This window comes from Rattus rattus, chromosome 4 (assembly GCF_011064425.1).
Source record: "Rattus rattus isolate New Zealand chromosome 4, Rrattus_CSIRO_v1, whole genome shotgun sequence".
NCBI lineage: Eukaryota > Metazoa > Chordata > Mammalia > Rodentia > Muridae > Rattus > Rattus rattus.
In genome coordinates, this window is record NC_046157.1 from 3,689,737 (window position 1) to 3,714,759 (window position 25,023).

The following is a 25,023-nucleotide window of genomic DNA, read 5'->3' on the forward strand; positions in this document are numbered from 1 at the left end:
TCCTAAGGCCTGTCTCAGAGAACACCTGTTGAGGAGATTGCTCAACAGTTTCCAACTCCACTGACCATCCCTGGGTCCTGTAACTCTGACCCTAATTTTTGCATCCCAATCCAAGAACTAAGTCAGATCCTCTTAGGATGGGCCGTGCCCTGGATGTGCTACATCCTGTCCAGGTTAAGCCCAACTCCACAGGCTCACTGAAGGACATCTTTCACCCCAGCACTAATACTCAAGTTCCCTGTGAGAAGTGTGGAGACTTGCCTCGCTTCACCGACCCCCAGCCAAGATCAGACCCTTTACAAGTGTCCACATTCTCCAGCCCTGGCTCGCGCTCCCCTAGGTCAGCCCAGTTCCCACGTATGGGTCCTTCAGCCCAGTCCCAGTTCCGTGTTTGCAGATTCCAACCCGGGGTCTGAGCTCCGGGCAGTGCAAAAGCGCGGGCCGCAGCACTCACCTCGTCAAGGCCACGCACAGGTCCGATCCCGACGCATGAACGGCTCAGGCAGCGCGAAGGGCAGCCCTAACCGCTTAAGGTCCCCGGACCATGGCCGCGATTGTGGCGGCGCTGCGCGGATCCAGCGAGCGCTTCCGGCCGCAGACACGGGTTTTAACACGCGGGACGCGGGGCGCGGCGGGCGCGGCGAGCGCAGCGGGAGGTAGGGTGGGGTCGTGGGCGGTGCACGCGGAGAGGGCGCCTGTGCGAGTGTCCACAGGGGGTCGCGGTGGCGGGGCTCTGCTGGAACGTGTCCGCGTGGGCGTGCCCGCGCAGGCCGGGGTATCACGAGACCAGTGTTCTGTTAGGAGGGGGGGGTCTACTCCTGCTCCAAAAGGACAGCCGGCAAGACTGAACTGGATGCTAGAGCCCATAGCATCCATCTAGTGTGTTCATTAGATTCCTACTCTCTGCTTGCCCTGTTCCAGACAATAGAAAGGAACCAAAACAGGAACACTGAGTCCAGAGGCAAAAATGAAGCGGAGACTTCTTGGAGAAGAGATGTGGGCAGAAGGAGTAGGCCTAAGCACAGTGTGTGAAAGCCAGAATTCGAGGGCTTCCTCCAGGAAGCTACCACCCAGCTGAGGTGTTCTGTGATATCTGCTGCCTAGGCTATGCTCTGTAGAACAGCAAACCCACCCCAGTAGGCTTCTCATATCCTTCTTCATACTGACCCTCGAAACTTTCACTGCGGGCTTCCTCTAAGTGTTTATCAAAGAGGAGGCTCCTGGGTGTGCACAGTAGGGGAAAGCAAGTGGCCCACGATAAGCCAGCCCTACCAATAGTTTGATAGCAAAAAGGCAGAGGGCACAGTGTAGGGCCTCAGAGGATGACCCAATGGGAACCCCACTCAGGCAATAGACAGGACAGGCATCAGCAATGGAAGGTAAGATCCTTCTTCAGGGTAAAGATACAGGATCTCCTATCTATGGCTCTGCCTGTCAGGGTCCTCCCTAGGGCTGAATTGCCACCTTTTTTCCCCTCTAGGATCACATCAAAGCCATCAAATAATTTGTAACTGTTCAGGTCTTTTCAGGGACTCGAACCTGGGGTAGGTTCAGATGTGGAGCTGCAAGCCATGGGCCACCTCTGACCTTCATCTGTGTGTTTCTGTGTTGGGGTGCAAGCCAGTAACCTTGAGGTATATGGGAGCCCCAGGGTTTTCTCTGAAGCCTTGCTTACTTAAGGTGGATACAAAAACAGGTGTGGCCATTTAAAAGTATTAAATTTATATTTGACAAATGTATTTATTTAGTGTGTTCATGGGGACAGGTGCGTACATACTCCTGGCACACATGTGGAGGTCTGAGGACAACTCTGAGACTCTTGACTGTGGGAGAGAACATATATATATATATATATATATATATATATATATATATACACACACACACATACACACACACACATACACACACACATATATATTCATATTCTTGGCTGCTATAATGAAGAGCCACCTTTACCACTGAAAGGCATGTAGAATGAAAATGTTTTTGTTCTGTCTGGCTCAGGACACTGAGTGAAGTCTGAGACTCCTTTTGGAAGTTGGGGAGATTTTCTGCAAAGATGGACATGCACCCTAACAGCCTCATGGTGCTCTCTGATGCTTCATTTGTCAGACAGTGTGGTCACCCCTGGCTGCCCCAGGATAGGGTTCCCTATCCTGATAAAACTTTGCACCACACAGAATTGAAGGGGCGAGAGCAAGGTCCGGTGTGGGTCTGGCACCTTCTTACCTCTGGTCCCTTCCCCACAGGGCAGCAGAACTTTGATCTCTTGGTGATTGGTGGGGGATCCGGTGGCCTAGCTTGTGCCAAGGAAGGTATGTAGCTTGTGTTTTGTGTCTCTTTTGGTGTGTTGGGGCTTCGAAGCGTTGGGGACTCCTAGGATAGGGTGGTGCTGTGCAGATGGGCCATTGTGTCCAGGAGCAGAATGTTCTAGGAACAGGTGTCCCTGCTAATCTGGAATCCACACAGATCCTGAGTCCGCTCTTTCCTGAGAGTGGTATAGTCCATCCCTGTCTGTTTTTCCTACGTTTATTTTTATTGTTTTGAAATTATGTATATGATTGTGAGTGGAGTATATGATTGTGAGTGTAGGCGCTTGCAGACTCTAGAAGAGAGCACCAGATCCCCTGGAGCTGGAATTATGCAGTTGTGAGCCTTCTGACATGAGTCCCAGGAACTGAAATCAGGTCCTTTGCAAGATTAGGCCTGCTCTCTTGCAAAGAGAGTTAGGGTTTTCCTGCTGTGAACAGTACTAAGGCATCTCTTTAGCCCCATACTTTTGTTTTTTTGTTTTGTTTTGTTTTTCTGAGATGGTATTTTACTTGAATGAGCTAGAATTGACAGACAATAAACTGGTACATATTTATAGGGAATAGCGTGAGGTCGGGCCTGATCATAAATATCTGTGATACTAGCTATTCAGGAGGCTGAGGCAGGGGGAAGCACATGAGTCTAGGAGCTTGAGACCAGCTGGGGTGACATAGTAAGATTCTGTCTCAAAGTAAACAAGCAACAAAAATCAAGTGAGTAATCCGACAGGTGGGCGCGTCTGAAACACACCGTGTTACCTCCTTCTGTACCACAGTGAGGATGGAAACTGTCTGTGCTGCCTCTCATCAGTCTGTGTGGGCTGCAAAACTATAGCCTCGTATTGACTGAGGCTTTGATTTTCATTCATTTTTTGTTTGTTTGTTTGTTTTTTTGGGTTGGGAGGGCAGTTCAAGGCAGGGTTTCGCTGTTTACCCTTGGCTGTCCTGGAACTCCCTTTGTAAACCAGACTGGCCTTCAACTCAGAGATTGGACTGTCTCTGCCTCCTGGGTGCTGGGGCTAAAGGTGTGTCCACCACGGCCTGGCTTCGACTTAGGTTCTTGTCTTAGCTAGGGTTTTACTGCTGTGAACAGACACCATGACTCTCGTAAAAACATTCAGTTGGAACTGGCTTACAGGTTTCAGAGGTTCAAACCATCATCATCAAGGTGGGAACTGAGAGTTCTACATCGTCATCTGAAGGCTGTTATAAAGAGACTGACTTGAGGTTGGGGATTTAGCTCAGTGGTAGAGCGCTTGCCTAGCAAGCACAAGGCCCTGGGTTCGGTCCCCAGCTCCGGAAAAAAAAAAAAAAGAAAAAAAAAAAAAAAAAAAAGAGACTGACTTCAAGGCAGAATGAAGGTCTTAAAGCCCACGCCCACAGTGACACACCTACTCCAACAAGGCCACACCTCCTATTAGTGCCATTCCCTGGGCCAAGCATATTCAAACCATGTCCTGGATGCTGGCAATCTAAAGATAAAAGGAAAAACAATCAGTAGGATTGACTCCTTCGGACTTCTTTCCTTGGCTTATAGGTGGTGTCTCTCATGTCGTCATGGAGACTCCCTGTATCCTAATCTCTCCTTACAGCCTACCAGTCAGTTGGCTCATAGACCATCCTGTAACCTCATTTAACTTTATGTCCAAATATAGCCATAATCCTTCGTACTGAAGGTAATACTGTAGCATGGATTTGGGTGTGATAGGGTGGAGACACACTTTACAATGCCCAGCTTCCACAGACCACGGTAATTCTTTCTGCCTTTCTCTTCCTGTATCCCAAGGCAACCTCTGACCTGATTTTCCCACTGTAGGTTGGTTGTGGGTTGTAAATGTGTGAGCGAGTGCAGGAACCTTCAAAGGCCAGAGATGTCTGATTCCTTGAGGGCTGGAGTTCAAGAAGCTTGTAAGCTATCTGACATGAGTGCTGGGAATTGAACCTCAGTCCTTCAGAAGAACAGTATGTGCTTTTAGTCACCGGTCAATCTCTCCAGCCCCCAGCGTTGTTATTTTGAGTGTTGTGCTATTTACTGAGTGAATGTAGTTTGTTCATGTTTACTGTGGGTGACAGCAGCACGTGGAGAGCTCATATCTTGTTTATCTACTCACCTGCATGTGGGCATTTGTTTAAATGCGTTGTGACTATTCTATCTGTGTGTATGCATTGTATGCCTGGTGCCTGTGTCCACTTAGGCCAGAAGATGTTGGATTCCCTGGAACTGGAGTTACAGATGGGTGTGAACTGCCATGTGGGTGCTGGGAACCAAACCTCTGGGAAAGCAGCCAGTGCCCTCATCTTTGTTGTCAACATTGGTGTTATGAACGTGTGTGTCTGTGTCTGTGTGGCTTTATCTCCAAATATAGTCATATTCTTTGGTACCGAGGGTTGTGAGTAACTTATGAATTTTAGCAGGAAGGCTACAGTTCAGTTCATTACTCTTCCCAGTTTCCTTTCCCCTTGTTTGGGTTTCTATGGGACAGGTTCTGATGTGGCCCTGGATGACCTAAAACTTGCTATTTAGCTGAGTCTGGCCTTGAACTCCTGATCTTTTGCCTCAGCTTCCCAAGTGCTTGGATTATAGATGTGCATGAAATTCTCTAGGGAAACTGGAGCAGCTCTCTCTCTCTCTCTCTCTCTCTCTCTCTCTCTCTCTCTCTCTCTCTCTCTCTCTCTCTCTCCCCCCCTTCCCCCCCCCCTGCGGAAGACCTGGACTTGGTTCCCAGCATCTGTCAGGCCGCTCCCAACTGCCTGTAACTCTAGTCACAGGGGATTCAGTACCCTCTTCTAGCCATGAGGTGCACACACTGCTGGCTCAGATGTGGGGGTGCATGGCTCCAATCCTGGCACTCAAGAAGCAGGCAGATCTGGGGTTGGGGATTTAACTCAGTGGTAGAGCGCTTGCCTAGCAAGTGCAAGGCCCTGGGTTCAGTCCTCAGCTCCAAAAAAAAAAAAAAAAAAAAAAAAAAAAAGAATTCAAATAAAGATAAAAATAAAATTGTTTTAAGACAGAGTCCAATTATGTGGCCCAGGTTGACCTCAGATTCTCAATCCTTCTGCCCACATCTCTGAAGTACTCAGATTACGGGCGATCACCTCATTGTTTTGTTTTGGTTTTTATCCTTCTCTCATGCATTACATTCTACCTGTGCCCTACAGTTTTTACTGTGCAATTTTTTGGCTTGTTTCCTATTGCCATGCTAAAGCATTCTAACCAAAAGCCACTTGGGGAGGAAAGGTTTTAATTGGCCTGTACTTCCATGACACAGATCATCCGTCCTTGAGGAAAGTAGGGCAGGAGGTCAAGGCAGGAACCTGGAGGCAGGAAGTGGGACAGAGCCATTGAGAAATGCTGCTTACTGGCTGGCTCCCTCTGGCCTGCTCAGCTAAGTTTCTTTTATAAGAAACCACAAGACGACCTGGCTAGGGATGGCACCGCCCACGGTGGTCTGGACTCTTCCATATCAATTACAAATCAAGAAAATGCCCTCACGGACTTGTGAAAATATCCTACAGGCCAGTCCGATGGAGGCACTTTTTGAATTGAGGTTCCCTCTTCCCAGCTTTTATAAAATTGACAAGAACTAACCAGCCTAATTGACCCTTTGTCACCCTCATACACGAAGATAACACTGTCAAATCACAAACTTTCCTTTCTGTTTATCTCCAAGATCTCATGTTAATATCACAATGTCAAAGTCAATACAATGTGAAAAGCTCCAGTCTTTAAAAATGTCAATACTTTGAAAGTTCAAGTCCTCTTTTAAGATCTAATAGTTCTTGGAAAGTTCAAAGTCTTTCAACATCAGGCTCCTATAAAATAAAAAAGTTACATTCTTATTCCAAGAGGGAGGGACCAGGCACGGTTACAATTAGATCAAAGCAAAACCAACATCCAGCAGTATAAATCAAACCCTGTAACTCATTGTCCAAGGTCTAGGGCTCACTCACGATCGATCGCTGGGCTCTAAAGGGCTTAAGCAGTTCCACCTCTCCAGCTCTGCCCTCCACACACACGGGCCTTCTGGTAGGCTCCACACCACAGCTGCTCTGTCCTCGCTGGTCGTCCTGTGGTCCTGGCATCTCCAGTATGTTAAGGCATTCACTACAAGTGAGGCTGACCCTCACTAATGGCCTCTTGGTCTCTCTGCAGAGGCTCTGACCCTGCCACATGGTACCAGGCTCAACTTCTCCTTCAGTCCTGCAGTTTACATATCCCCCAAACCGGTACTCTGTGGCATACTCTTAGACATTACCAAGTTGGGCTGCCAGCTTGAGAGGTAGCCTTGACCCCTGTAGACTACATCTAGAGTAGAAGAGTTTTGCTGGTTAATGATGCTGGTCTCTTAACTGAAGCTAACTTCTCAGTTCCCGCTGACCAGCATCTATTGCCCTAGTAACGCAAAAGTTTCACTTCAGCAGGGCTAGGCTCTTAGACACAGCTGATTCTTCATATCCCGCTGACAAGAAACCATAGCCTTAATTCAAATATACCACAAGATAGTCTTCCTTCTGAAACGCCATAAACCAGGCCCCATCATCTGTATTTCTCTCCACGTTCTCATCTTCCAGGCTCCCACAGGACAGCCATCTAAGCTCGGAACACGCAATGGCTTTTCCAACCTGAAGCTTCAAACAGACACTGCCACAGTCCTCCCAAAACAGCATGGTCAGGTCCCCACAGCAATAGCTCACAGTCCTCATATTGAATTCGGTTTCCCGTTTGCTTTCTGCTGCTATAAAACATTCCGATCAAAAGGAACTTAGGGGCTGGAGAGGTGGCTCGGTGGTTAAGAGCACTGACTGCTCTTCCAGAGGTCCTGAGTTCAAATCCCAGCAACCACATGGTGACTCACAACCATCTGGGATCTGATGTCCTCTTCTGGTGTGTCTGACAGCTACAGTGTACTCATATATAATAAATAAGTCTTTTAAAAAAAAATAAAAGGAACTTGGAAGAAAAGGCTTTATTTGGCTTACACTTCCATGTTGCTGTCTGTCTTTAGGGAAGCAGCGCCAGAGCTCAAGGCAGGAACCTGGAGGCAGGAACTGAAGCAGAGGCTGCTGAGAAGTGCTGCTTACTGGATTGCTCCCCTGGGCCTGCTCACTTTGCTTTTTTATTTTTTTTCTTTTAAAGATTTATTTATTTATTTTATATGAGTACACTGTAGCTGTATTCAGACAGCTTCAGAAGAGGGCATCGGATCTCATTACAGATGGTTGTGAGCCACCATGTGGTTGCTGGGAATGGAATTCAGGACCTCTGGAAGAGCAGTCAGATCTAACCACTGAGCCGTCTCTCCAGCCCCCACTTTACTTCTTTATATACTCCAGAACCGTTATGGGTGGCTCAACTGTTATGGGTTGGTTCTTCCCACAACAATCATTAATGGAAAAAACATCCCACAGACTGGCTGTCTTAGTTGGGGTTTTATTGCAGTGAAGAGACACCATGACCAAGGCAACTCTTATCAAGAGTGTTTAATTGGGGCTGGCTTACAGTTTTCAGAGGTTCAATCCATTATCATCAGGGTGGGAAGCATGGCAGCTTTCAGGCAGACATGGTGTTGGAGAAGTAGCTGAGGGTTCTACATCTTGATCCGCAGGCAGCAAGGAGGAGACCGTGTCCACTGGGCGTGGCTTGAGCATATGTGAGACCTCAAAGCCCACCCCACAGTGACACACTTCCTCCAACAAAGCCACACTTCCTAATAATGCATAACCACCATCATTTAGATCATTTTCATCTCCACCTGGGTACCTCTCATTATTGTTACTATTATTGTAGTTATTGTTATTATTACTCATTGGTAATCACCCTCCCCAGCTTTTCATCCCATCTCTTCCCTGAGCCTTGTACCCACTACTTTCTGTCTTAGTGGCTTTGCTGCTTCTCCCTACTTCATATCAATGGGACCCTGTGGTCTTTGCCATTTCTTTCACTTGTTGGGGCATCATCCATGGTCATTCATGATACATCGTGTCTCAAGACTTTCCTTTTATGCTGAGTAATGTCATACGTTCCCTCCAACCCCAATTCCCCACCTCAGCTCGGCCTTACAGGTGTTCCTTGTGTATCTGTCAGTGGCTGGGGTGGCTGACATTGTGTGCTATAAGTCTAGACTTGGCTCGCCCTGAACATCCAACAGTCGGTGGGAGCAGGAACCCTGGCAGTGAGGCATCCTAGCACTGCCTCACTGAACACTGGAGTCTTCAAAGAGGCTGCAGGCCTCCTGCCTGCAGGCAGCGAGCTGGGTGGGTCCCAGGAAGGGCTGGTGCAAAGCTGGTGGGCAGCTGCATGGGTGCAGGGAAGGAACCAGGACACCCTCCTGCCTCTGTGCTCAGGGACTGGACAGGACCCCTACCTCCTGGGTCTCATAGGCTCCTGGGAAGCTCTGTGCCAGTTTCCTGCTGTGCTCACCTGCAGATGTCCTTGTCATTTCAGCGGCTCAGCTGGGAAGGAAGGTGGCTGTGGCTGACTATGTGGAACCCTCTCCCCGAGGTAGGCAGCCCAGACAGGAGCCATGACTCCTAGGGGAAGGTAGGAGAGTAGGGACACGGGACACAGCTCACGTTCAGCTTACACTGAAGTCATACACTCATAGTCCCACAGAGTGTCCCGCTCAACACACAAACATTTCTACAGTATTGTTATTTTAAAATGATGGCGAGATGGCTCAGTGGTCAAGAGCACTGGCTGCTCCTCCAGAGGACTGAGATTTGATTTTCACCAGATGGCTCATGGCTATAACTTCAGTCCCAGAGGATCTGACACTCTCTTCTGGCCCCTGTGAGCACTGCACACATGTGGCTTATACACATATATGTACACAAAACACTCATACACAAAAATAATAAAATGTTCAAAAAAATTTTAATTAAAAAATTTATTTTATGTACATTGTTGTTTTGTTTGTGTGTGTGAGGGAATCAGATCCCCTGAACAGGAGTTAAAGACCACTGTGAGCTGCCTTGTGGGTGCTGGGAATTGAACCTGGGTCCTCTGGAAGAGAAACTAGTGCTCTTAACCGCTGAGCCATTGCTCCAGCATCTCAATTTTTAAGAAAACGACTCTTGAGTATAGACACAGGGAGCAAATCCACATGGAAAGGCTCACTTGGGCTTAGTTCAAGTCACACAATAGAAGGTCCCTAAGGCATTCTGAGCCTGTAAAATGGAAGCCTCTGGTACTCCCCTACATGGGAATTCAAATCCACCCCTACCAGGGCCTGGGTGACCTGGTGACAGAATACTTCCCTAGCGTGTTCAAGGGCTTGGGTTCTGACCCCTGCAACACATGTACACATGCATATACACACGTACGTGTACACACATATATATCCATACACATACATATATGCTTTTTCTGATATTCCAGGCACCAAATGGGGCCTTGGTGGCACCTGTGTCAACGTGGGTTGCATACCCAAGAAGCTGATGCATCAGGCCGCACTGCTGGGGGGCATGATCAGAGATGCTCAGCACTACGGCTGGGAGGTGGCCCAGCCTGTCCAGCACAACTGGTAAGGAGCCCTTGCTATGGGGTCCCCTTGAGAGGAGAGATTTGCTCTCTGCCACTCATCTGTAACTGTGAGCTTTTCTACCTGGCCTCTTTGTTCCCCAAAATAATGACTCTGAGACTTCATATATATGAATAAAAGCCCTGACTTGTTCCCTGACTTAACTACCTGTAAGTCCCACCACTTAGCTAGTTACTTTTCTTCAGGTTTAGGAGAGTTTGGGTGAATCCTCCTTCCCCCACCTGCTGGAAGTCCCACCTCCTATTTCCTGTCTCAGTTCATTGGCCATAGGCTTTTTTTATTGACAGGTGATGCTTCTGTACAGTTCACAAGAGATTTTTCTTTACTCTCATCCCAGGGAACATCTCTAGTCCTGGCTTAGCTGGGCCAGCTTGCCATACACTTCTGGTGACAAAGGTGGAGCATGCTAAATTCCCTGGGGAAGAGAGAGAGCCCAGGACTCTACAGCCCCAAACCCCAGTCAGAGATAGGCAGCCATGGAGGACGAGTGTCAGACTTTAGCCCCTTCAACATGTCTGCAAAATGGGTATGGTGGTGCACACTTGTCCAGATTCAGAAGGCTGAGAAAGGAGGATCTGAAGCTTGAGGCCAGCCTGGGCTACTTAGAAAAACCTTGCCTCCCTCCAAAATATAAAGTTTCCACACCTCAACTTCCTGATAGTCATGGGGTACATGGTCTTTTCTCACTGCCTGAATGAACGCTGCAGCCAACTCCGCTGCTGTGGGTTTCATGTTTTTTGTGTGTGTCAACAGGAAGGCAATGGCCGAAGCCGTGCAAAACCATGTGAAGTCCTTGAACTGGGGTCATCGTGTCCAACTTCAGGACAGGTATCGAAACTCTCAGGACCCAGTGGCCATGTGATGTGGCCCAGGCACCACCTTCCTAGCCTTCTTGTGGTCATTCTGTACCCCTGGTAGTAATTACACGAGAGTTCTCGTGGGGATGCCGCCGAAGCCTGGAACTGACAGTAAAGGAGGGGTGTGCTGGCTGAATGTTCAGAGCTGACAAGAGAGTGAGAGGCAGGAGAGGTCTCAGGCCTGAGCCTGTGAATGGAACTGGGTGGGTTGATGAGCAGTGACAGGCTGGTCACCCTGGAGCAGGCCACTGTGTCCCTTCACAGTTTAGAGCATGGAGCCTGATGAGCCCCAAGTCAGGCAGCAAAGGATCTGAGGGGCAGGTGTTTCTGCTCACGTGCTCCTGCGTGTTATGTCTGTGTCCCACCCGTGTGCCTGGTGCCTACAAAGGGATGTTGGGTCCCCAGGAACCGGAATGACAGGTGGTTGTGAGCCGCCTTACGGGTGCTGGGACTTAAACCCAGTGCTCTGGAAGAACAGCCAGTGAGTGCTTTTAACCACTGGAGAGGTCCAGTGTGGCATGCCCACTATGTGTCTGTGTTACCAAGACTCTTTCTTGATTGCCAAGATAAGTGAAAGCCGGACCAGAGAGGGAGGGAGAGGGACCCGGACACTGACTACCGCTGCTACCATGTGTCCTTTGAGATGGGAGGATGGGTGGCTGCTTACCACATGCCTGTTACACCGTGCCACAGCCTCACCATGCCTGCTCTCCTGGCCTCCTCTGTGCTTAAGTGTATTTGGTAGGCACCTCAGTTCCCATGGGACTTCCTCTTGGAGACCTGGTTCCCTCCCTCTGCCAGACACAGCTTGGGCTCTCTGGATGTACCAAGCATGGCTCTGTCCCTATTTTGACATCTGTGGTTGCCATGTCTCAGGGACCCGAGTGACAGGCAAGGTGTTCTGGCTTCCCGTGTGCTTTCCCACTTACTTGTCCCAGTCTGGCCGCAGGCAGCTGGCCCTGGGCTGGAGCTGTGTTTCTTCTTTCTTGCTCATTAAAAGATCTTTACATGTGTTTGTTTATGTTGTGTATGTGTGCTGCCCAGCTCCAACTCTGCCTCCCAGCAGCCCGCATGGCCCTACCTATCTAACCAGCCCCGGAGGCTGAGTCTGCAGAGGAAGTGTTTGAAGAATCTTAATTTTAGAGACAGGTGTGGTGGTGGTGCACACCTGTAATCCTGGTTTACAGGCTCTGTGGAGGTGGGGGCCGGAAGATCAGGGGTTCAGAGTCGTCCTTGGCCATATAGTGACTGTGCCAACTGGACACAAGGTAGAGCCGTTTGAGAGGAAGGAACATTGATTGGCATTGCCCTCATAAGATTGGGCGTAGGCAAGCCTGTAGGGCATTTTCTTAATCGGTGTTTGACAGGGGAGGGCTCAGCCCATTGTGGGTGGTGGCATATACCTTTAGTCCCAACCCTTGGGAGGCGTATCTGTGAGTTCAAGACCAGCTTGGTCAACATAATGAAGCCAGGGCTATAAAGAAACCCTGTCTCGAAACAACAGCAACCAAAACAAAACAAAAAATATAAAAAAACCAAACAACAGAGTAACCTGAGCAAGCCACAGGAGCACGCCGGTACTCAGCACCTGTGCATGGTCAGTGCATCAACTCCTTCTTCCGAGTTCCCGCCCCGACTCTCTTCAGTGATAAACAGTGATGGGAAAGTGTAGGGAAAATAAGTCCTTTCCTCCCCAAGTTGCTTTTGGTCACGGTGTTTCTTCAGCAATAGAAACCCTAACTTAGAGGGTTTGAGGCCTAGCCTAGAAAACACGAGACCCTGTCTCAGAAAAGAAAAGAGAAAAGACAGTCTTATCTTTATGTTGCAGGAAAGTCAAGTACTTTAACATCAAAGCCAGCTTTGTCAACGAGCACACAGTTCACGGTGTCGACAAAGCCGGGAAAGTGGTAAGTGTCCGTCAGCCTGCCTCTCATGGTTCCTGTGGCACCTGATTCCAGTTTTGTTTGACCTGGGTGTTGATCTGGTGTTAACAGCTGCCTTTGACGTCACACTTCTTCAGAGTGATTCAACAGCTGGGTGCAGTCGCCAAGCCCGGGAGCCCAGCACTGGGGAGGCAGAGACAGAATCGAGTCCTAGACCAGTCCTGGGCTACATAGTGGGACCATGTCTCCTCAACAGAGGCACATGTACACACATGGAAACAGATACACGCACGCACAGGCATGTGCACACACACAGACACATGCATGCACACACAGACACATGCGCACGACCATAAACATGCACACAGACTTGTGCACACACAGATATGTGCACAGACATGTACAGACACACATACACACACAGACACATGCACACGAGCATAAACATGCACACAGACTTGTGCACACACAGACTTGTGCACGGACACGTGCAGACAGACACACACACACAGACGCAGACATAGACTGAATAGAGGTGGGGTGCAGTTTAGTGGCCTCCCTAACCTGAGCTAGATCAGTCTTTAGCTGCACACACCCCTTATTAAGCAGTTCAAATGCCACAGCTGGCCGTCCTGCAGTTTGGGGTGAGAGTCGCTCCCTTCCTGCAGTGTTTGTGGGGCTCTGAGGAGGCAGTATTTGCAAAGGCCTTATACACTGTGGAGTGTCTGGAGCCGGAACACCTCACTACCCCTTCTGCCTGGCCCTCCTGTTGAGTGGACGTTGTGAGATCCCTGCTCTGTGACTTATGACATACGAGTAGAACGTCTCGCTACAGTAGAAACTGCTGCCCCAGCCACCACAGGCATCTGAGCTCCTTGGCAGTCGACCATTCACTGACTTATGATTCTGTTTATCCCTAGACTCAGCTTTCAGCCAAGCACATAGTCATCGCTACAGGAGGACGGCCGAAGTACCCCACACAGGTAAGTGGCTTGTTGTACCCTCATTCCTCTGCACTTTGCCATTTTCAGGCCTCTCTGAATCTACGCCACAGGGTGGTGGCTCGGGGCCACTGCACACTGCGGGCTCCTGGGCCGTGTCCTCTCTCCTCCCTCAGTGTTTAGCTGTGTTGTCCAGGCTGCTTCCGATCACCTGGGATCCATGTTTGTCCACCTCAGCCTCCCAAGTTAGCTGTGACTGAAATGTGTGGTGGGTATCACACCTGGCCTGCATTGCCAGTTGCTTTCCTAACTTCAGAACGCCAGGGCCTTCATCCAGTCTTACCCTTCGCCTTCCTCTGTCCCCCTCACCAGAAATTAATTCTCTTTGGGGGGCACAATGGTTCAATACATTTTTAGTGGTTCTTCCCATTCCTTCCGTCTCTAGATCCTTTTCAGAATTCCAAGCTGGTTCTTTGCTACAACTCCCTGGTTTCTAGATTCCAGGGGCCTCATACAACATATGACATACGTGCTTGGTGTTGGTTTATTTTATCAGTGTAATGTGCTCAGTGTTTGACCCTACATGTATCAGAGTCTTCTTTTTTAAGACTGCATAATATTCCATTTTATGCAAACACTGCCTTTTGTTAATCCGCCTCCCCCTCCGGGAATGCCTCAGTTGCTTCCTCTTTGTAGCTGCATTGAATCATGATGTGCTATGAGCACCCGTGTGAAAGGCCTTTCTGGAGTTTGTTTTAGCTTCTCTTGGGTATTTATTAAGAACAGAACTAGGTCACTAGCTCATTTGGCTTAATCTTTTGAGCGATCACTAGCTTGTTTTCCAGTGAGGCCATATTTATCCCCCTGCAACTGTATCTGGAAGTCAGTTTCTTATTTCCTCCCATACCTCAAGTTTTTGGTTGAAAGCAGAATATTTCAAGTATTATTACGTATGCCTCCCCACTGGGATCGGTGACTTCTCTGAGCTGGTTTTGTAAAACCTTTCTTTTTCGTCATGTGTGGTCACTGGAGTCTACCTAGGCCCCATTTTTTTTTTTTTTTTTTTTTCCGGGGCGGGGGACCGACCCCAGGGCCTTCGCTTCCTCGGCAAGGCCTCCCACTGAGCTAAATCCCCAATCCCGGGGGTTTTCTTTCAAATCAGGAGCCACACAGTCTTTGCCTGCCTGTAGGAGCCATCAGTCCATCCTGCGTTCGTTCTGCATGAGTGCATCTTAGCTCTGCATCAAGAGGATGGGACTTCTAGCCCTGCCTTCCTGGGCAGGCTGCATGCTTGAGAAAGAGCCCAGTACTTCCAGCACCAGACATAACGTGCACAGTCACCTCCCATCCCCAGAGACACAACCTGAAGATAGGTATCCAACATGGAAGCTCGCTCATCCTGGGACTGAGTTATTTCTGCCGAATGGAGGTTGCTTTTTCAGGCAATGGCAGTTTATCGCATGAGTCCTCTCTTCCTCCATAGGTCAAAGGAGCCCTGGAACACGGAATCACAAGTGATGACATCTTCTGGCTGAAGGAGTCCCCTGGGAAAACGTAAGGCCTGGGGTATGTTGTACTGGTGTATCTGCTTTCTTCTCCTACTGGAGCCATAAGGTCATTCTCTAACAGAAGGAATGACAGCCCTTTGCAGACCCTTTGCAGGGCTGTACATTCCCCATGTGCCATGACTATCTCGAAGGGTAGTGAGTGTTACAGAGTCAGCTGTTCATGACACAGGGCAGTGGCTGTCAGCCCTGGTATAGCAAATCATCTCCTCTCCTGTCTGCTTTGTATATTGAGCATGCTCTAAGCTATGGCCAAGTGTGGAGGTGAGAACACGTGTGCTAAATGTGCCAGCCTGCCCAGAGGATACTGGATGCGGCCAGCTCCAGTTGTGTCGTGCAGACTTCCTGCTTGTAAGGACCAGAGTGGCCACAAGAGGGCGGCAGAGGCTTGCTTGATAGCTGTTCATCACCTTGTGCATTTCCAAGCAAACCAGTGGGGAACAGTAACAGTGGTGGGCTGGCGTGTGCACGGGTGCACATATGTATGCTTGTATATGCACATGTATGTAAGTATAAATGGTGTGCATGTTGGAGTGTGAGGATTTAACGTGTATGGACTTATTTCAGAGAGTGCAGATCCCCAATTTCTATGTGTTAGAGCAGGTGGAAGACACTGCCCCCTACACCCATGGTACTTGGGATCGAACCTAGGGCTTCGCTAATGCTAGGCAAGCACTCTGTCTTAGACTCTATATTCCCGGCTCCAAGCCCCTTTTTGTTGTTGTTGTCTCAAGACAGGGTCTCTGTGTAGATATGACTGCCCTGGAGTTTGCTATGCAAACCACACTGACCTCAAACTCACAGAGCCTCACCTGCCTCTGTCTCCCAGGCTCGAAGATTAAAGGTGTAGACGCCTCATCCTGTCTAGCTGTCAGGATCCTTAAAAGCAAGCAAAACCGAACAAACAGAAAAGCAAAAGAAAACCAAACGCTTATTACTGCGTGTAGGCATGACCATGGTGGTGTGTGTGTGTGTGTGTGTGTGTGTGTGTGTGTGTGTGTGTGTGTGTGTGCACGCTCACATGCTCACCCACGTGCACAGTGCATTTGTGGCGGTCAGTTCTGCACAGCCAGTGCTTTTGCCCTTGCACTGGGCCAGCTCATCTGGCCCACACTGTTTGTCTGTCTGTTTAGTGTAGGGTTGTGCATGTGGAGGCCGGAGGACAACTTACAGGAGTCGATGTTCTTCTACCCTGTGGGTTCAGAGGTCAAGATCAGGCTGTCCAGCTGGTCGTTAGCACCTTTTCCTGTTGAACCGTGCCACTGCCCAGCTTCTGTCCTCTGAGGCAGACGCTCACAGAGCTTACACCGGCTTTGAACTCACAGTGTGGGCTTCTGATCCCTCTGTCTGTACAACTGGTCTCTGCAGTTACAGGCACGCTCCTGGCTGCTTTTTCCTTAAAAACAACAACAGCGGAACTTGTTTTTTTATTGCTTTATTTATCTATACATACACACATACACTTATGGTATGTCACATGTACAAGTTAGAGGACAACCTTCAAAAACCGATTCTGTCCTTCCACCATGTGGGCTCTGGGGATGGAACGTGGGCGTCAGGCCTGCAGCATGTGCTTCACTCGTCAGCCAGCTGCCCGGCCCTTCCTGCGTTTTTATGGCCGACACATAGTGCACCTCACATCTTGTTTACCTGCTCATCCATGGTCAGCCAGTGTGAATGGCGTTGCTGTGAAGGATACACAGATGTCTACCTGACTCCTGCTCTCCACTCTCTTGAGCGTGACAGTGGAATTGTTGGTCTGGAAGGGGATTATGCTATCAGACTTCCTACAGGTGGTGTCCCCACGGGTGGTGTCCACGGGTGGTACACCAGGGTCCATGTCGCTGCATGTTCACATTTGAAGAGCAATGACCTTAGACGGTTTATATATACCTAATAAGGAAGTCTCTCCTAAAAGCAGAAAAGTGGAGTCTAAGGGACTTCGCTGACAGGCTGGCTGCAACCTGTTGCTTGTGTGCTGCTGCGGGTCTCCCCTCCTTCCCACAACTTGGGCACTGGCAACTTTTTTCTTTTAAGATTTATTTATTTATTATCTATAAGCACACTGTTGCTATCTTCAGATACACCAGAAGAGGGCATCGGATCTCATTACAGATGGTTGTGAGCCACCATGTGGTTGCTGGGATTTGAACTCAGGACCTCTGGAAGAGCAGTCAGTGATCTTAACCTCTGAGCCATCTCTGCAGCCCAAGCTTTTTTTTTTCTTAAGACACAGAATGGACTGTCCCTCTTCTCATTCCCAATGTATGACCATAACCGTGACCCACGGTTCCTCCCTCACCCTGACTCATGATAACGTCTACTGGATCACCAGACTGTGATTCGCCTTGTTTGTTTTCTGAGACAGGTTTTCTCTGTGTAGCTCTGGCTGTCCTGGAACTCACTCTGTAGACCAGGCTGTCCTCTGCCTCTTGAGTTCTGGGATTAAAGGTGTGTGAAACCACTGCCACTACGATTTACCTTTTGTAAAAAGATTATTTATCTGTATGAGTGTTTTGTCTGTCTGTCCTTTCTGTCTGTTATTACTGCATAATACCTGGTACCCATGGAGGTCACGAGAGGGCATCAGATCACCTGGAACTGGATTTATGGGTGGTTGTAGCCACCCTATGGGTACAGGGACTGCAACCCCAGTCCTCTGCAAGAGCAACCAGTGCTCTAAAGCACTGAACCATCTCTCCAGCCCCTGCCTTTTGTCTTCTGACTTTTTTTGAATACGTATTTATCTAGGTTTTTAAAATTACTTTTATTATTTTACAGTCCAGTCATTACCCTCTCCCAGTTTTATGCATTCATTTTTAGACAGCTTCAGAATGGAGTCCAGCTGGTCTGAAACTCACTAAGCTGCCCAGGTTGACCTCAAACTTGTAATCTTCCTGCCTCAGCTTACCAAGTATGTAGCACCACTACCCCTATTTCTCAGATTCTTCTTATTTTTTTAAATTTATTTTCAGAGCTGAGGACCAAACCCAGGCCCTTACACATCCTATGAAATGCTCTACGAGGCATTCCCACCCAAAGTTTTAATTTTTATGTCAGTAATTAGCACTGTCTTTTATGCCATAATAATTTCTAGGTGTGGAAAGATACGGACTTTGCCCAGGGCTTAGTACCAGGAAACAGGTCTCTCCTACTGAGCCCCAGCCCCAGCCCCTTGTCTGTTTTTCAGCTTTGTCTGTCTGCTACGTTGAACACACTTTGATTCCATGGGTCATCTTTTCGTGTATTTCCTGGCCTCCCCTGAACCTCAGAGTGGCTCTGTGTGGATAACCTTGTGGTCCTTGGCCTTGTATCTGGCTGGGTCCCCCCTCCCCTCATCTCTTCTTTATCTTCCAGCTGGTTCAAATATCAGAGATGGCCCTGTGTTGCACACCATAAAGATTCTTTGTAACTTATAGATGTACAAATAGTTTCTTTCCCCTTCAGATGTAACCTAACTCTCTCTTTGCTCTTAATGGCTTTTAGATTTATGACATGTTCAGAAGGGCCTGTCCCACCTCCAGCATGGTTTTTGGTTTGGTTTGGTTTTTAGTCACCTCTGGCTGGATGTTTTTTTATGTTTGGGGCCTGGTCGCCTTGTCTGTGGAGTGGGATTGCTACAGTGCCTGCGTACCCCACTGCCTGTCTGCAAGCAGTGCTGTTCTTCATAGCTGGTAAGCCTGCCCCGCTCCCTCTCTGTTTCCCTTGCCCTGGTTCTTTGGGTGCCTCTTACTCTCTTGCCTTCCCATAATGCTCTGCGCTGGACCCTACGTGAGCAACACTGGAGCTGCAGTGACCCTGGGAGCAAGCTCTCCCTGCCTCTCTCTTGTCTAGTCTGGGCCCCTTCCTGGGCTCAAGTTGTTATGTGTCGGAAGGCCATGTCTCCGAAGACCAGAATTCTCCGAGCTCTAGTCAGAACCATTTTTGGGAAGCTGACCCAGTGCTATGCAACAGTGCAGCCCAGCAAGAGAGCACCCCCAACTCCCATCCCCAGTAGCCTAGGGGTGGGACCTCTCTCCCGTGACTCTTCGCTGGGGGGCAGCCAGCTCAGCTGGTAAGATATGGCCGCAGATATTTTAGTCAGGAACAAAACTGCAATGCTTATTTTCTTCAGAAAAAAAATTTCTTAGAGGTTTTTTTTTTTTTAAGCTCCTTCGTGTAGATGGAATCTAGGTATGTTATTGTTTAAGAAAAAAGTGTTGTGGTGCATCAGTCACCCGTTTAGTTCTGAGCATGATTTATGTGAGGAAATGGTTTTTTTTTTTTTTTTTTTTTAAATTAAGCTGGAGATCTATCCCTGTAGGATGCTTCTGTGAAAATGCGGCTTTGTCCAGGCTGTTAATGCAAGTTGTAACAGTGCGGCAGGGAGGCAGTGTTTACATGTTACATTCCTCTGTGCAGTCAAAATAAGCCTGCAGGGTCTACAGTAGCATTTCTGTATTTTATCAGCTTGGGCTGGGGCAGAGGGGGAGGCCCTGCTCACACTTGGAGGGGCTGTTTCTGCTAGATTTATTTGCCTTATAAATATCCCCTGTGTTTATTTTAACTCGCCTTTAAAATGGAGCTGAAATTAATATGGATCCCAGGGCTGTCCCTATGGCCCCAGGGTGCCTTCCAGAGCCGGGTGACACTTTGACATGGCTCATCTAGGAGGCCAGGTCAGCGGCCAAGGGTGCATGGCACTTCTGGGCCTGGGCCTGCAGTGGGCACTGTCTTCTGAACAACGTTTGCTGAGGAAGAACCATCTATGTGGTCTAGACCCAGATCCTTGGCGGGGTGCACAGAACATTCAGAATGTTTTTTCTTTTGTTGACCTGGCAGGGGCAGCAGCCAGGACTTATTTTCCAGTGCGTGTATATGGGGAGTGGTGATAAATACCAGCTAGTCATGAGGGGAGCTGAGCTCAGCACGGTGACTATACCTGTCTGGGCTCCCAGGATTGCCTCCCACTGCCTTTGCCCCTGCGCATCAAATGAGGGGTCCCGTTCCTCCTTAGATGACATCTGGGTCTCAGAGAACCCAGGGCTGGCCAAGTGGCAGAGATGAGGCACCTACGTCTGAGTCTTGTCTATAGGGGACATGGTTAAGCCTTCACCCTGCAGCTGGGTGCTGGCTAGGCTGCCACACCTGTTAGCTGATGGAGCACCCAGCTAGAACCAGGATGCTAGCAACTTCCTAGTGAGAACTGATCAGTGAGGCTGATCAGTGGGGGCTCAGCCCTGAGCCTGCAGAGGTGGCTTCAGACTCCTCATCCTATCTTAGAGGGGCTGAGACTGAGCAGTATGGAGCTCAGGGTAGGACTGCAAGTTGGTACTTGCCCAGTCTTGGTCACCCAGCCACCAGTGTGTGCCTGGGCTGCCTTTTCAGTTGCTCTTTGACTGCCAACATCCATAACAGGTTGGAGGAGGGAGTCAGGAGCTAGAGAGGCCAGAACGCAGGGTCCCTTTGGGGAAAGAGAGGGAAGAGACAATGGAAGGTGACTGGTGTCCTGCAGAAAACCTGTTCCCCTGATACAGCAAGGCCCAGGCAATGGGAGGATGGAGGTGAAAAAATGGGCTTGCTCCTAACCCTGCTTTAAGGAGGTTGGACTTGGCATTGGCATTCATGGGCTTGAACTGGCTATGTAGTGACGAGGAAGTAGCAAGAGCTAGCCCTGCCTCTAACCCTGGAGCTCAGGCTGTCTTCCCGCACCTCCACCTCCCCGTACCCCCAGGAATCCTCTGGGCTCCACAGTCCCCTTCTTCCACACCCCCTTGCCTCCAGCAGGCTGACCAGTGGGTGCTCTTGCTAGGCTCACTGTTTCTGGGCACCCGAGGCAGGTGAAGAAGCTTAGCAGCCTCTCCCATGCTGGGCCTGAGATGCTGTCCCCCGGTACTTCTTCCTGATGTCCCTTCACACTGCTTCAGGCCCCCAAAATGCTTATTATAGCACATGGGGCTAACTTCTCCCACTGCTGTTTGTCCCATTCAGAGTGTCCTGGCTACTCACCACACTGCCCATGACTGTACTCCCATGTGCCCATGCCAACGTGAAGCTTTCTGTCTCTGGGCACTATGAAGCCGAGATGGTGTTTTGTATTTTGAGACAGGGTCTCTAGTGCAGTCTGGAAGCCGCTGTGCAGCCTGAGGCAGCCTCAATTGCATGACAACCCCCACCCCACCCCGTCTCACTTTCCTGAGTGAGCGTGAGTCAGCGTGCCCCACTAGAGAGTGTTTTTATAATGGGCTTGATTTAATGCTGTCGTCAGAGTTGGTCATGGAAGTAGCTTTGCTCTGACCCTCAAAAAGTCAGGAAGCTGCCCAGGGTACTGTGTCCATTTTCCTGTCATGCTAAGCACAGGAGATGGGAAGGCATATTTTATCTAGAAGAGCCACAAGAGTCGTGGTTGTATAGTAGTCTCATTTTCTGTTCAGTCTGTTTCTATTTCATGATAGTCTGGTATAGCAGAAGGGAGAGCAGCTATCAGCCTAGCACTTGATTCTCAGCTTTTCTGCTTGTTTGCCTGTATGGGGCAAGGACCTTGGGTAGCTTCCACTACTCAGGGCTTGGTGGGGGCGGGGGTGGGGGTTGTCAGGCCCCCAAGGGTTGGGTGCTACTGGCAGGTCGAGGCAGGTCGGGAGCCCGCTCCACCAGGATCCAGGACTGTGGTGTCTCCTCTGTGCCGCTTCCGTGGAGCTCTGAGGCTTGACTGGCACTTCCTGGACTGGTAGTGCTACCAAGAGGCCAGGTGCTCTTGTGAGACTGTCACTTGTGTGGCTGTGCCTCCTGGAGAGAAGATTAGGGTCCTCCAGGCTGAGAGGCAGACTGTAAGCCTAGCTTCACAGGTCTGTGCTAATGCTCTGTGTCTGCTTCCTCCTGCTTTCAATTCTGACAAGCAAGCCACCCTGTGATTAGACTAATCTCATGGTACTCATGCACCCATGGAGAATGCTGGCACAATAAAAGGCACAGAGACACCACACACACACACACACACACACACACACACACACACACACACACACACAGGGTTCAAGGCTACCAGAGTGTAGGATGGTGACTACTGGTTGAACAAAGATCTGTGCGCTGGTTTTTAAATGTGGTGTTAAGTCCCGGACTTCCAAACAGCCTTCCAGACTGCCATTACTGCTGTCTCCCAGGCTGCAGCTGCACTGGTCACTGTGCCTCCGAGGCTGGTCCTGGAGAGTGTGGCCAGTCGGGGCCAACCTACAGCTGCCAGCCTCTCTCTGGGACTGACTCGGGATCTGGAAGCTTCAGTTTTGTCTCTGCTTTTGTTCCAGTGGTGTTTGTTTGTTTGTTTTTCAGGATAAGGTCGGGGCTGGCTTTAGACTATGTAGCTCAAGTTGGCCTTGAACTTACGATCCTCCTATCTCCACTTCCAAAGGGCTGGGATTATTGACATGCGTGGCCATCCCTAGAACCTCAGTCCTCTGAGTTCTTGTGTTCATCTTTCAAAGAATAAGCATTCCCATTAATTGGTCAATTAGAGGGAGAGGCGGAGTAAGAAAACCAGTGCTGACCATCATCATAGCTCATAAAACAAATGGCCCAAGGTCACTGTCCATTCAAGCAAGATGTGTGCTTTTGTAGAGGCCTTAGCACACTCTCAAGACTCCCCCACCCCCAGGAATGTGCCTGCCTGTGGGTGTCTGTCTTTCCTGTGTGTGCTCTGGGGTTCACAATTTGGACTTGGTGGCCTGAGGGCTGGGGGCACCTGGGAAATGGTGCCCCACCTTCTGTTATGGGGCCACCTCAGAAGGAGGTCCACGGTGCTCATGGGTCTCTGCTGGAGCAGATGGTGATCCCTGGCTGCCGGCCCACCCATCTCCTACACCCAGCCTGCTTTGTGGGAGGCTGGGAGGCACACGTGGACTGCAGAAACACGAGAATCAGATCCAGGAGACTGCTTGCTTCATGCTCAGCAGTGTGGTGGGAGGGCCTAGGAATGGGGGTTGTGGGATACAGCTAGCTTGGGGGGAGTCTGAAGGGAGCTTGAGATAAATAGAGAGGCCCAGTCATCAACAGAAGGGTTACACTGATGTTGCCCCACTGGGCTGGAGTCTCCGTGGTTTGTTGGGAGGGGTGGGCTGGGTACTGCTTATTAGGGGATTGAGAGAAGGGGCACTGCTTGTTGGATGCTCACAGACTTTCTTACCATCCGTCCTACAGGTGAGAGAAGATGATCAAAGCAGCTCCATTCTGTTTGCAGCTCAAATAACTCGTAGTTTCATATCTTAAGTGGCTCAGAGCTCTCACTGTATACATCAAATGCAAAAGTGTTAGGCTTTATACTTTGGGAAGCACCTCTCCTGCAGACATGCTGCACCTGTGTGGGCGTGTGCAGGGGGTGTTTTCAGGGGCCTAGAAAGCACCTCTGTTCTCCCTGCCTGCTGGGGATCCCAGGACCCCCTGTCCATATCCATCGAATGCTGAGTAGGGTTGTATGACCAGCTGGGACCATCTTGTACTCAGCCAGTAAGTGTGGTTCTGTCCCCAGCTCCCGTGCAGAGCCGCATGCCAGATGGTTCCCGCAGGGCACCTGCACAAGTTATTCCGAGGGATCCGCCGCTTTTTGAAATGGAATTATATCATTAGTACTTGCCAGGATTAGTACTGACATCAGGCTTATCCGTCCTTACATCACCTGCTCTTGTTCAAAGACTGAAGGGTGATCTGACGAGCCCACCCACGTGCAGTCGCCCTGGCTGGGAACCCTCTGTTCCTCAGTCCTTTTGCATGAGTGTGCACATATGTGCCTGTGTGTTTGCATGGGTGTGCACATGAGAGGATGTGGACAGGTGTGTGTGACTACATGTCTATGCCAGTGTGTTTATAGTGTGTATTTGCATACAAATGACTTTTCATGCTTGCATTTTCCTGTGTGTGTGTACACATGTGCATGTGTGTGTGAATGCATGTACATGTATGTGGAGTGTGGAGCCAGCCACAAGAGAGCATTAAAATGACTATTTCCAGTGGGTCACAGTGTCCTGGCTCTGGCAGGAAGGCGGGGGATGATCCATTGGCCTTGGGCCTAGGCGTTGTAAGGTTAGGCAGACAGTCATGGGCCCTGGTCATAGTTGCTGCTTCTCATAAGCCACTGTCCCCATTCTGGTCCTCTTGGTGTCCTGGGTCACCCCTGCTTCCATCCTGGATCAAGAGGTTCTGAGGAGCCTCAGACAAGACTCACCTGTGGTCAGAAAGAAACCTGTGCTTCTGAGGGACATCTCTCAACATGTCTGCCGGGGCCTGGAGCTGCCTTGACTTTTCACAAGCCAGGTGTCATTTGTCACTGACCATGCACCCTTCAGCACCAGGCAATTTGCTGGTTCAGTTGACTGTTGTGTTCTGTTCCATAGCTGTAGCGGTTGGGAAGTGGGTTCTGCACCGGTATCAACTGTTTGCTCCCACTCTCACTGGCTCAGGAGTACCTGGTAGGAAGCCTGCAGAGCTCGTCTTTGCCCCAGCCGCGGAACAACAGCTTGTGGCCTTGCTGGTACTCACTTAGCGTGCTTTCTGCTGCTTTTCTCTGCAGGTTGGTGGTTGGAGCCAGTTGTATCCTTTGCCAAAGTGCAGATGGCCATCGTCAGGAAGGGTGCTCAGCCCCTCTCCCATTCTCCCTCCCAGAAGATACTCTGTTGTCCTGTGTGGGGACTCAGCTGGACCTGTTAAGAGGGGTTTGGGCCCAGGGAACGATTTGAGTCTGACCTTTGAAGGCTGCCGCTTCCTGAGCCTCACACAGCCTGCTGAGGCAGCTGGAGAGGGCTGCAAGGCAGTCAGGAAGGCCGTGATGAGCATCTCCCTGGAGAGCAGCCCTGATCTGACCTCACTCCTGCGGGAGAAGCAGTCAGATCAGGAAGGGTCAAGAGGGGAACTCTGAGGGGCTCAGGGTCAGGACAGGATGTGGGAGGGAAGATGAAAGCC

At 49.8% G+C, this 25,023-nt stretch overlaps 1 protein-coding gene across 1 annotated transcript in view; it reads left to right on the top strand.

The window, feature by feature from the left end:
* The first annotated feature begins 417 nt into the window (after positions 1-417).
* The window catches only part of Txnrd2 (thioredoxin reductase 2), a 47,188-nt gene continuing 22,582 nt past the window's right edge, over positions 418-25,023 (top strand). The window contains exons 1-9 of the mRNA XM_032899921.1: positions 418-656; positions 2,253-2,318; positions 8,758-8,814; positions 9,691-9,835; positions 10,607-10,681; positions 12,539-12,617; positions 13,514-13,576; positions 15,018-15,088; positions 24,635-24,654. Coding sequence (XP_032755812.1) covers positions 545-656; positions 2,253-2,318; positions 8,758-8,814; positions 9,691-9,835; positions 10,607-10,681; positions 12,539-12,617; positions 13,514-13,576; positions 15,018-15,088; positions 24,635-24,654 — 688 coding nt within the window. The 5' untranslated portion in view covers positions 418-544. The remainder of the gene's footprint in view (positions 657-2,252; positions 2,319-8,757; positions 8,815-9,690; positions 9,836-10,606; positions 10,682-12,538; positions 12,618-13,513; positions 13,577-15,017; positions 15,089-24,634; positions 24,655-25,023) is intronic.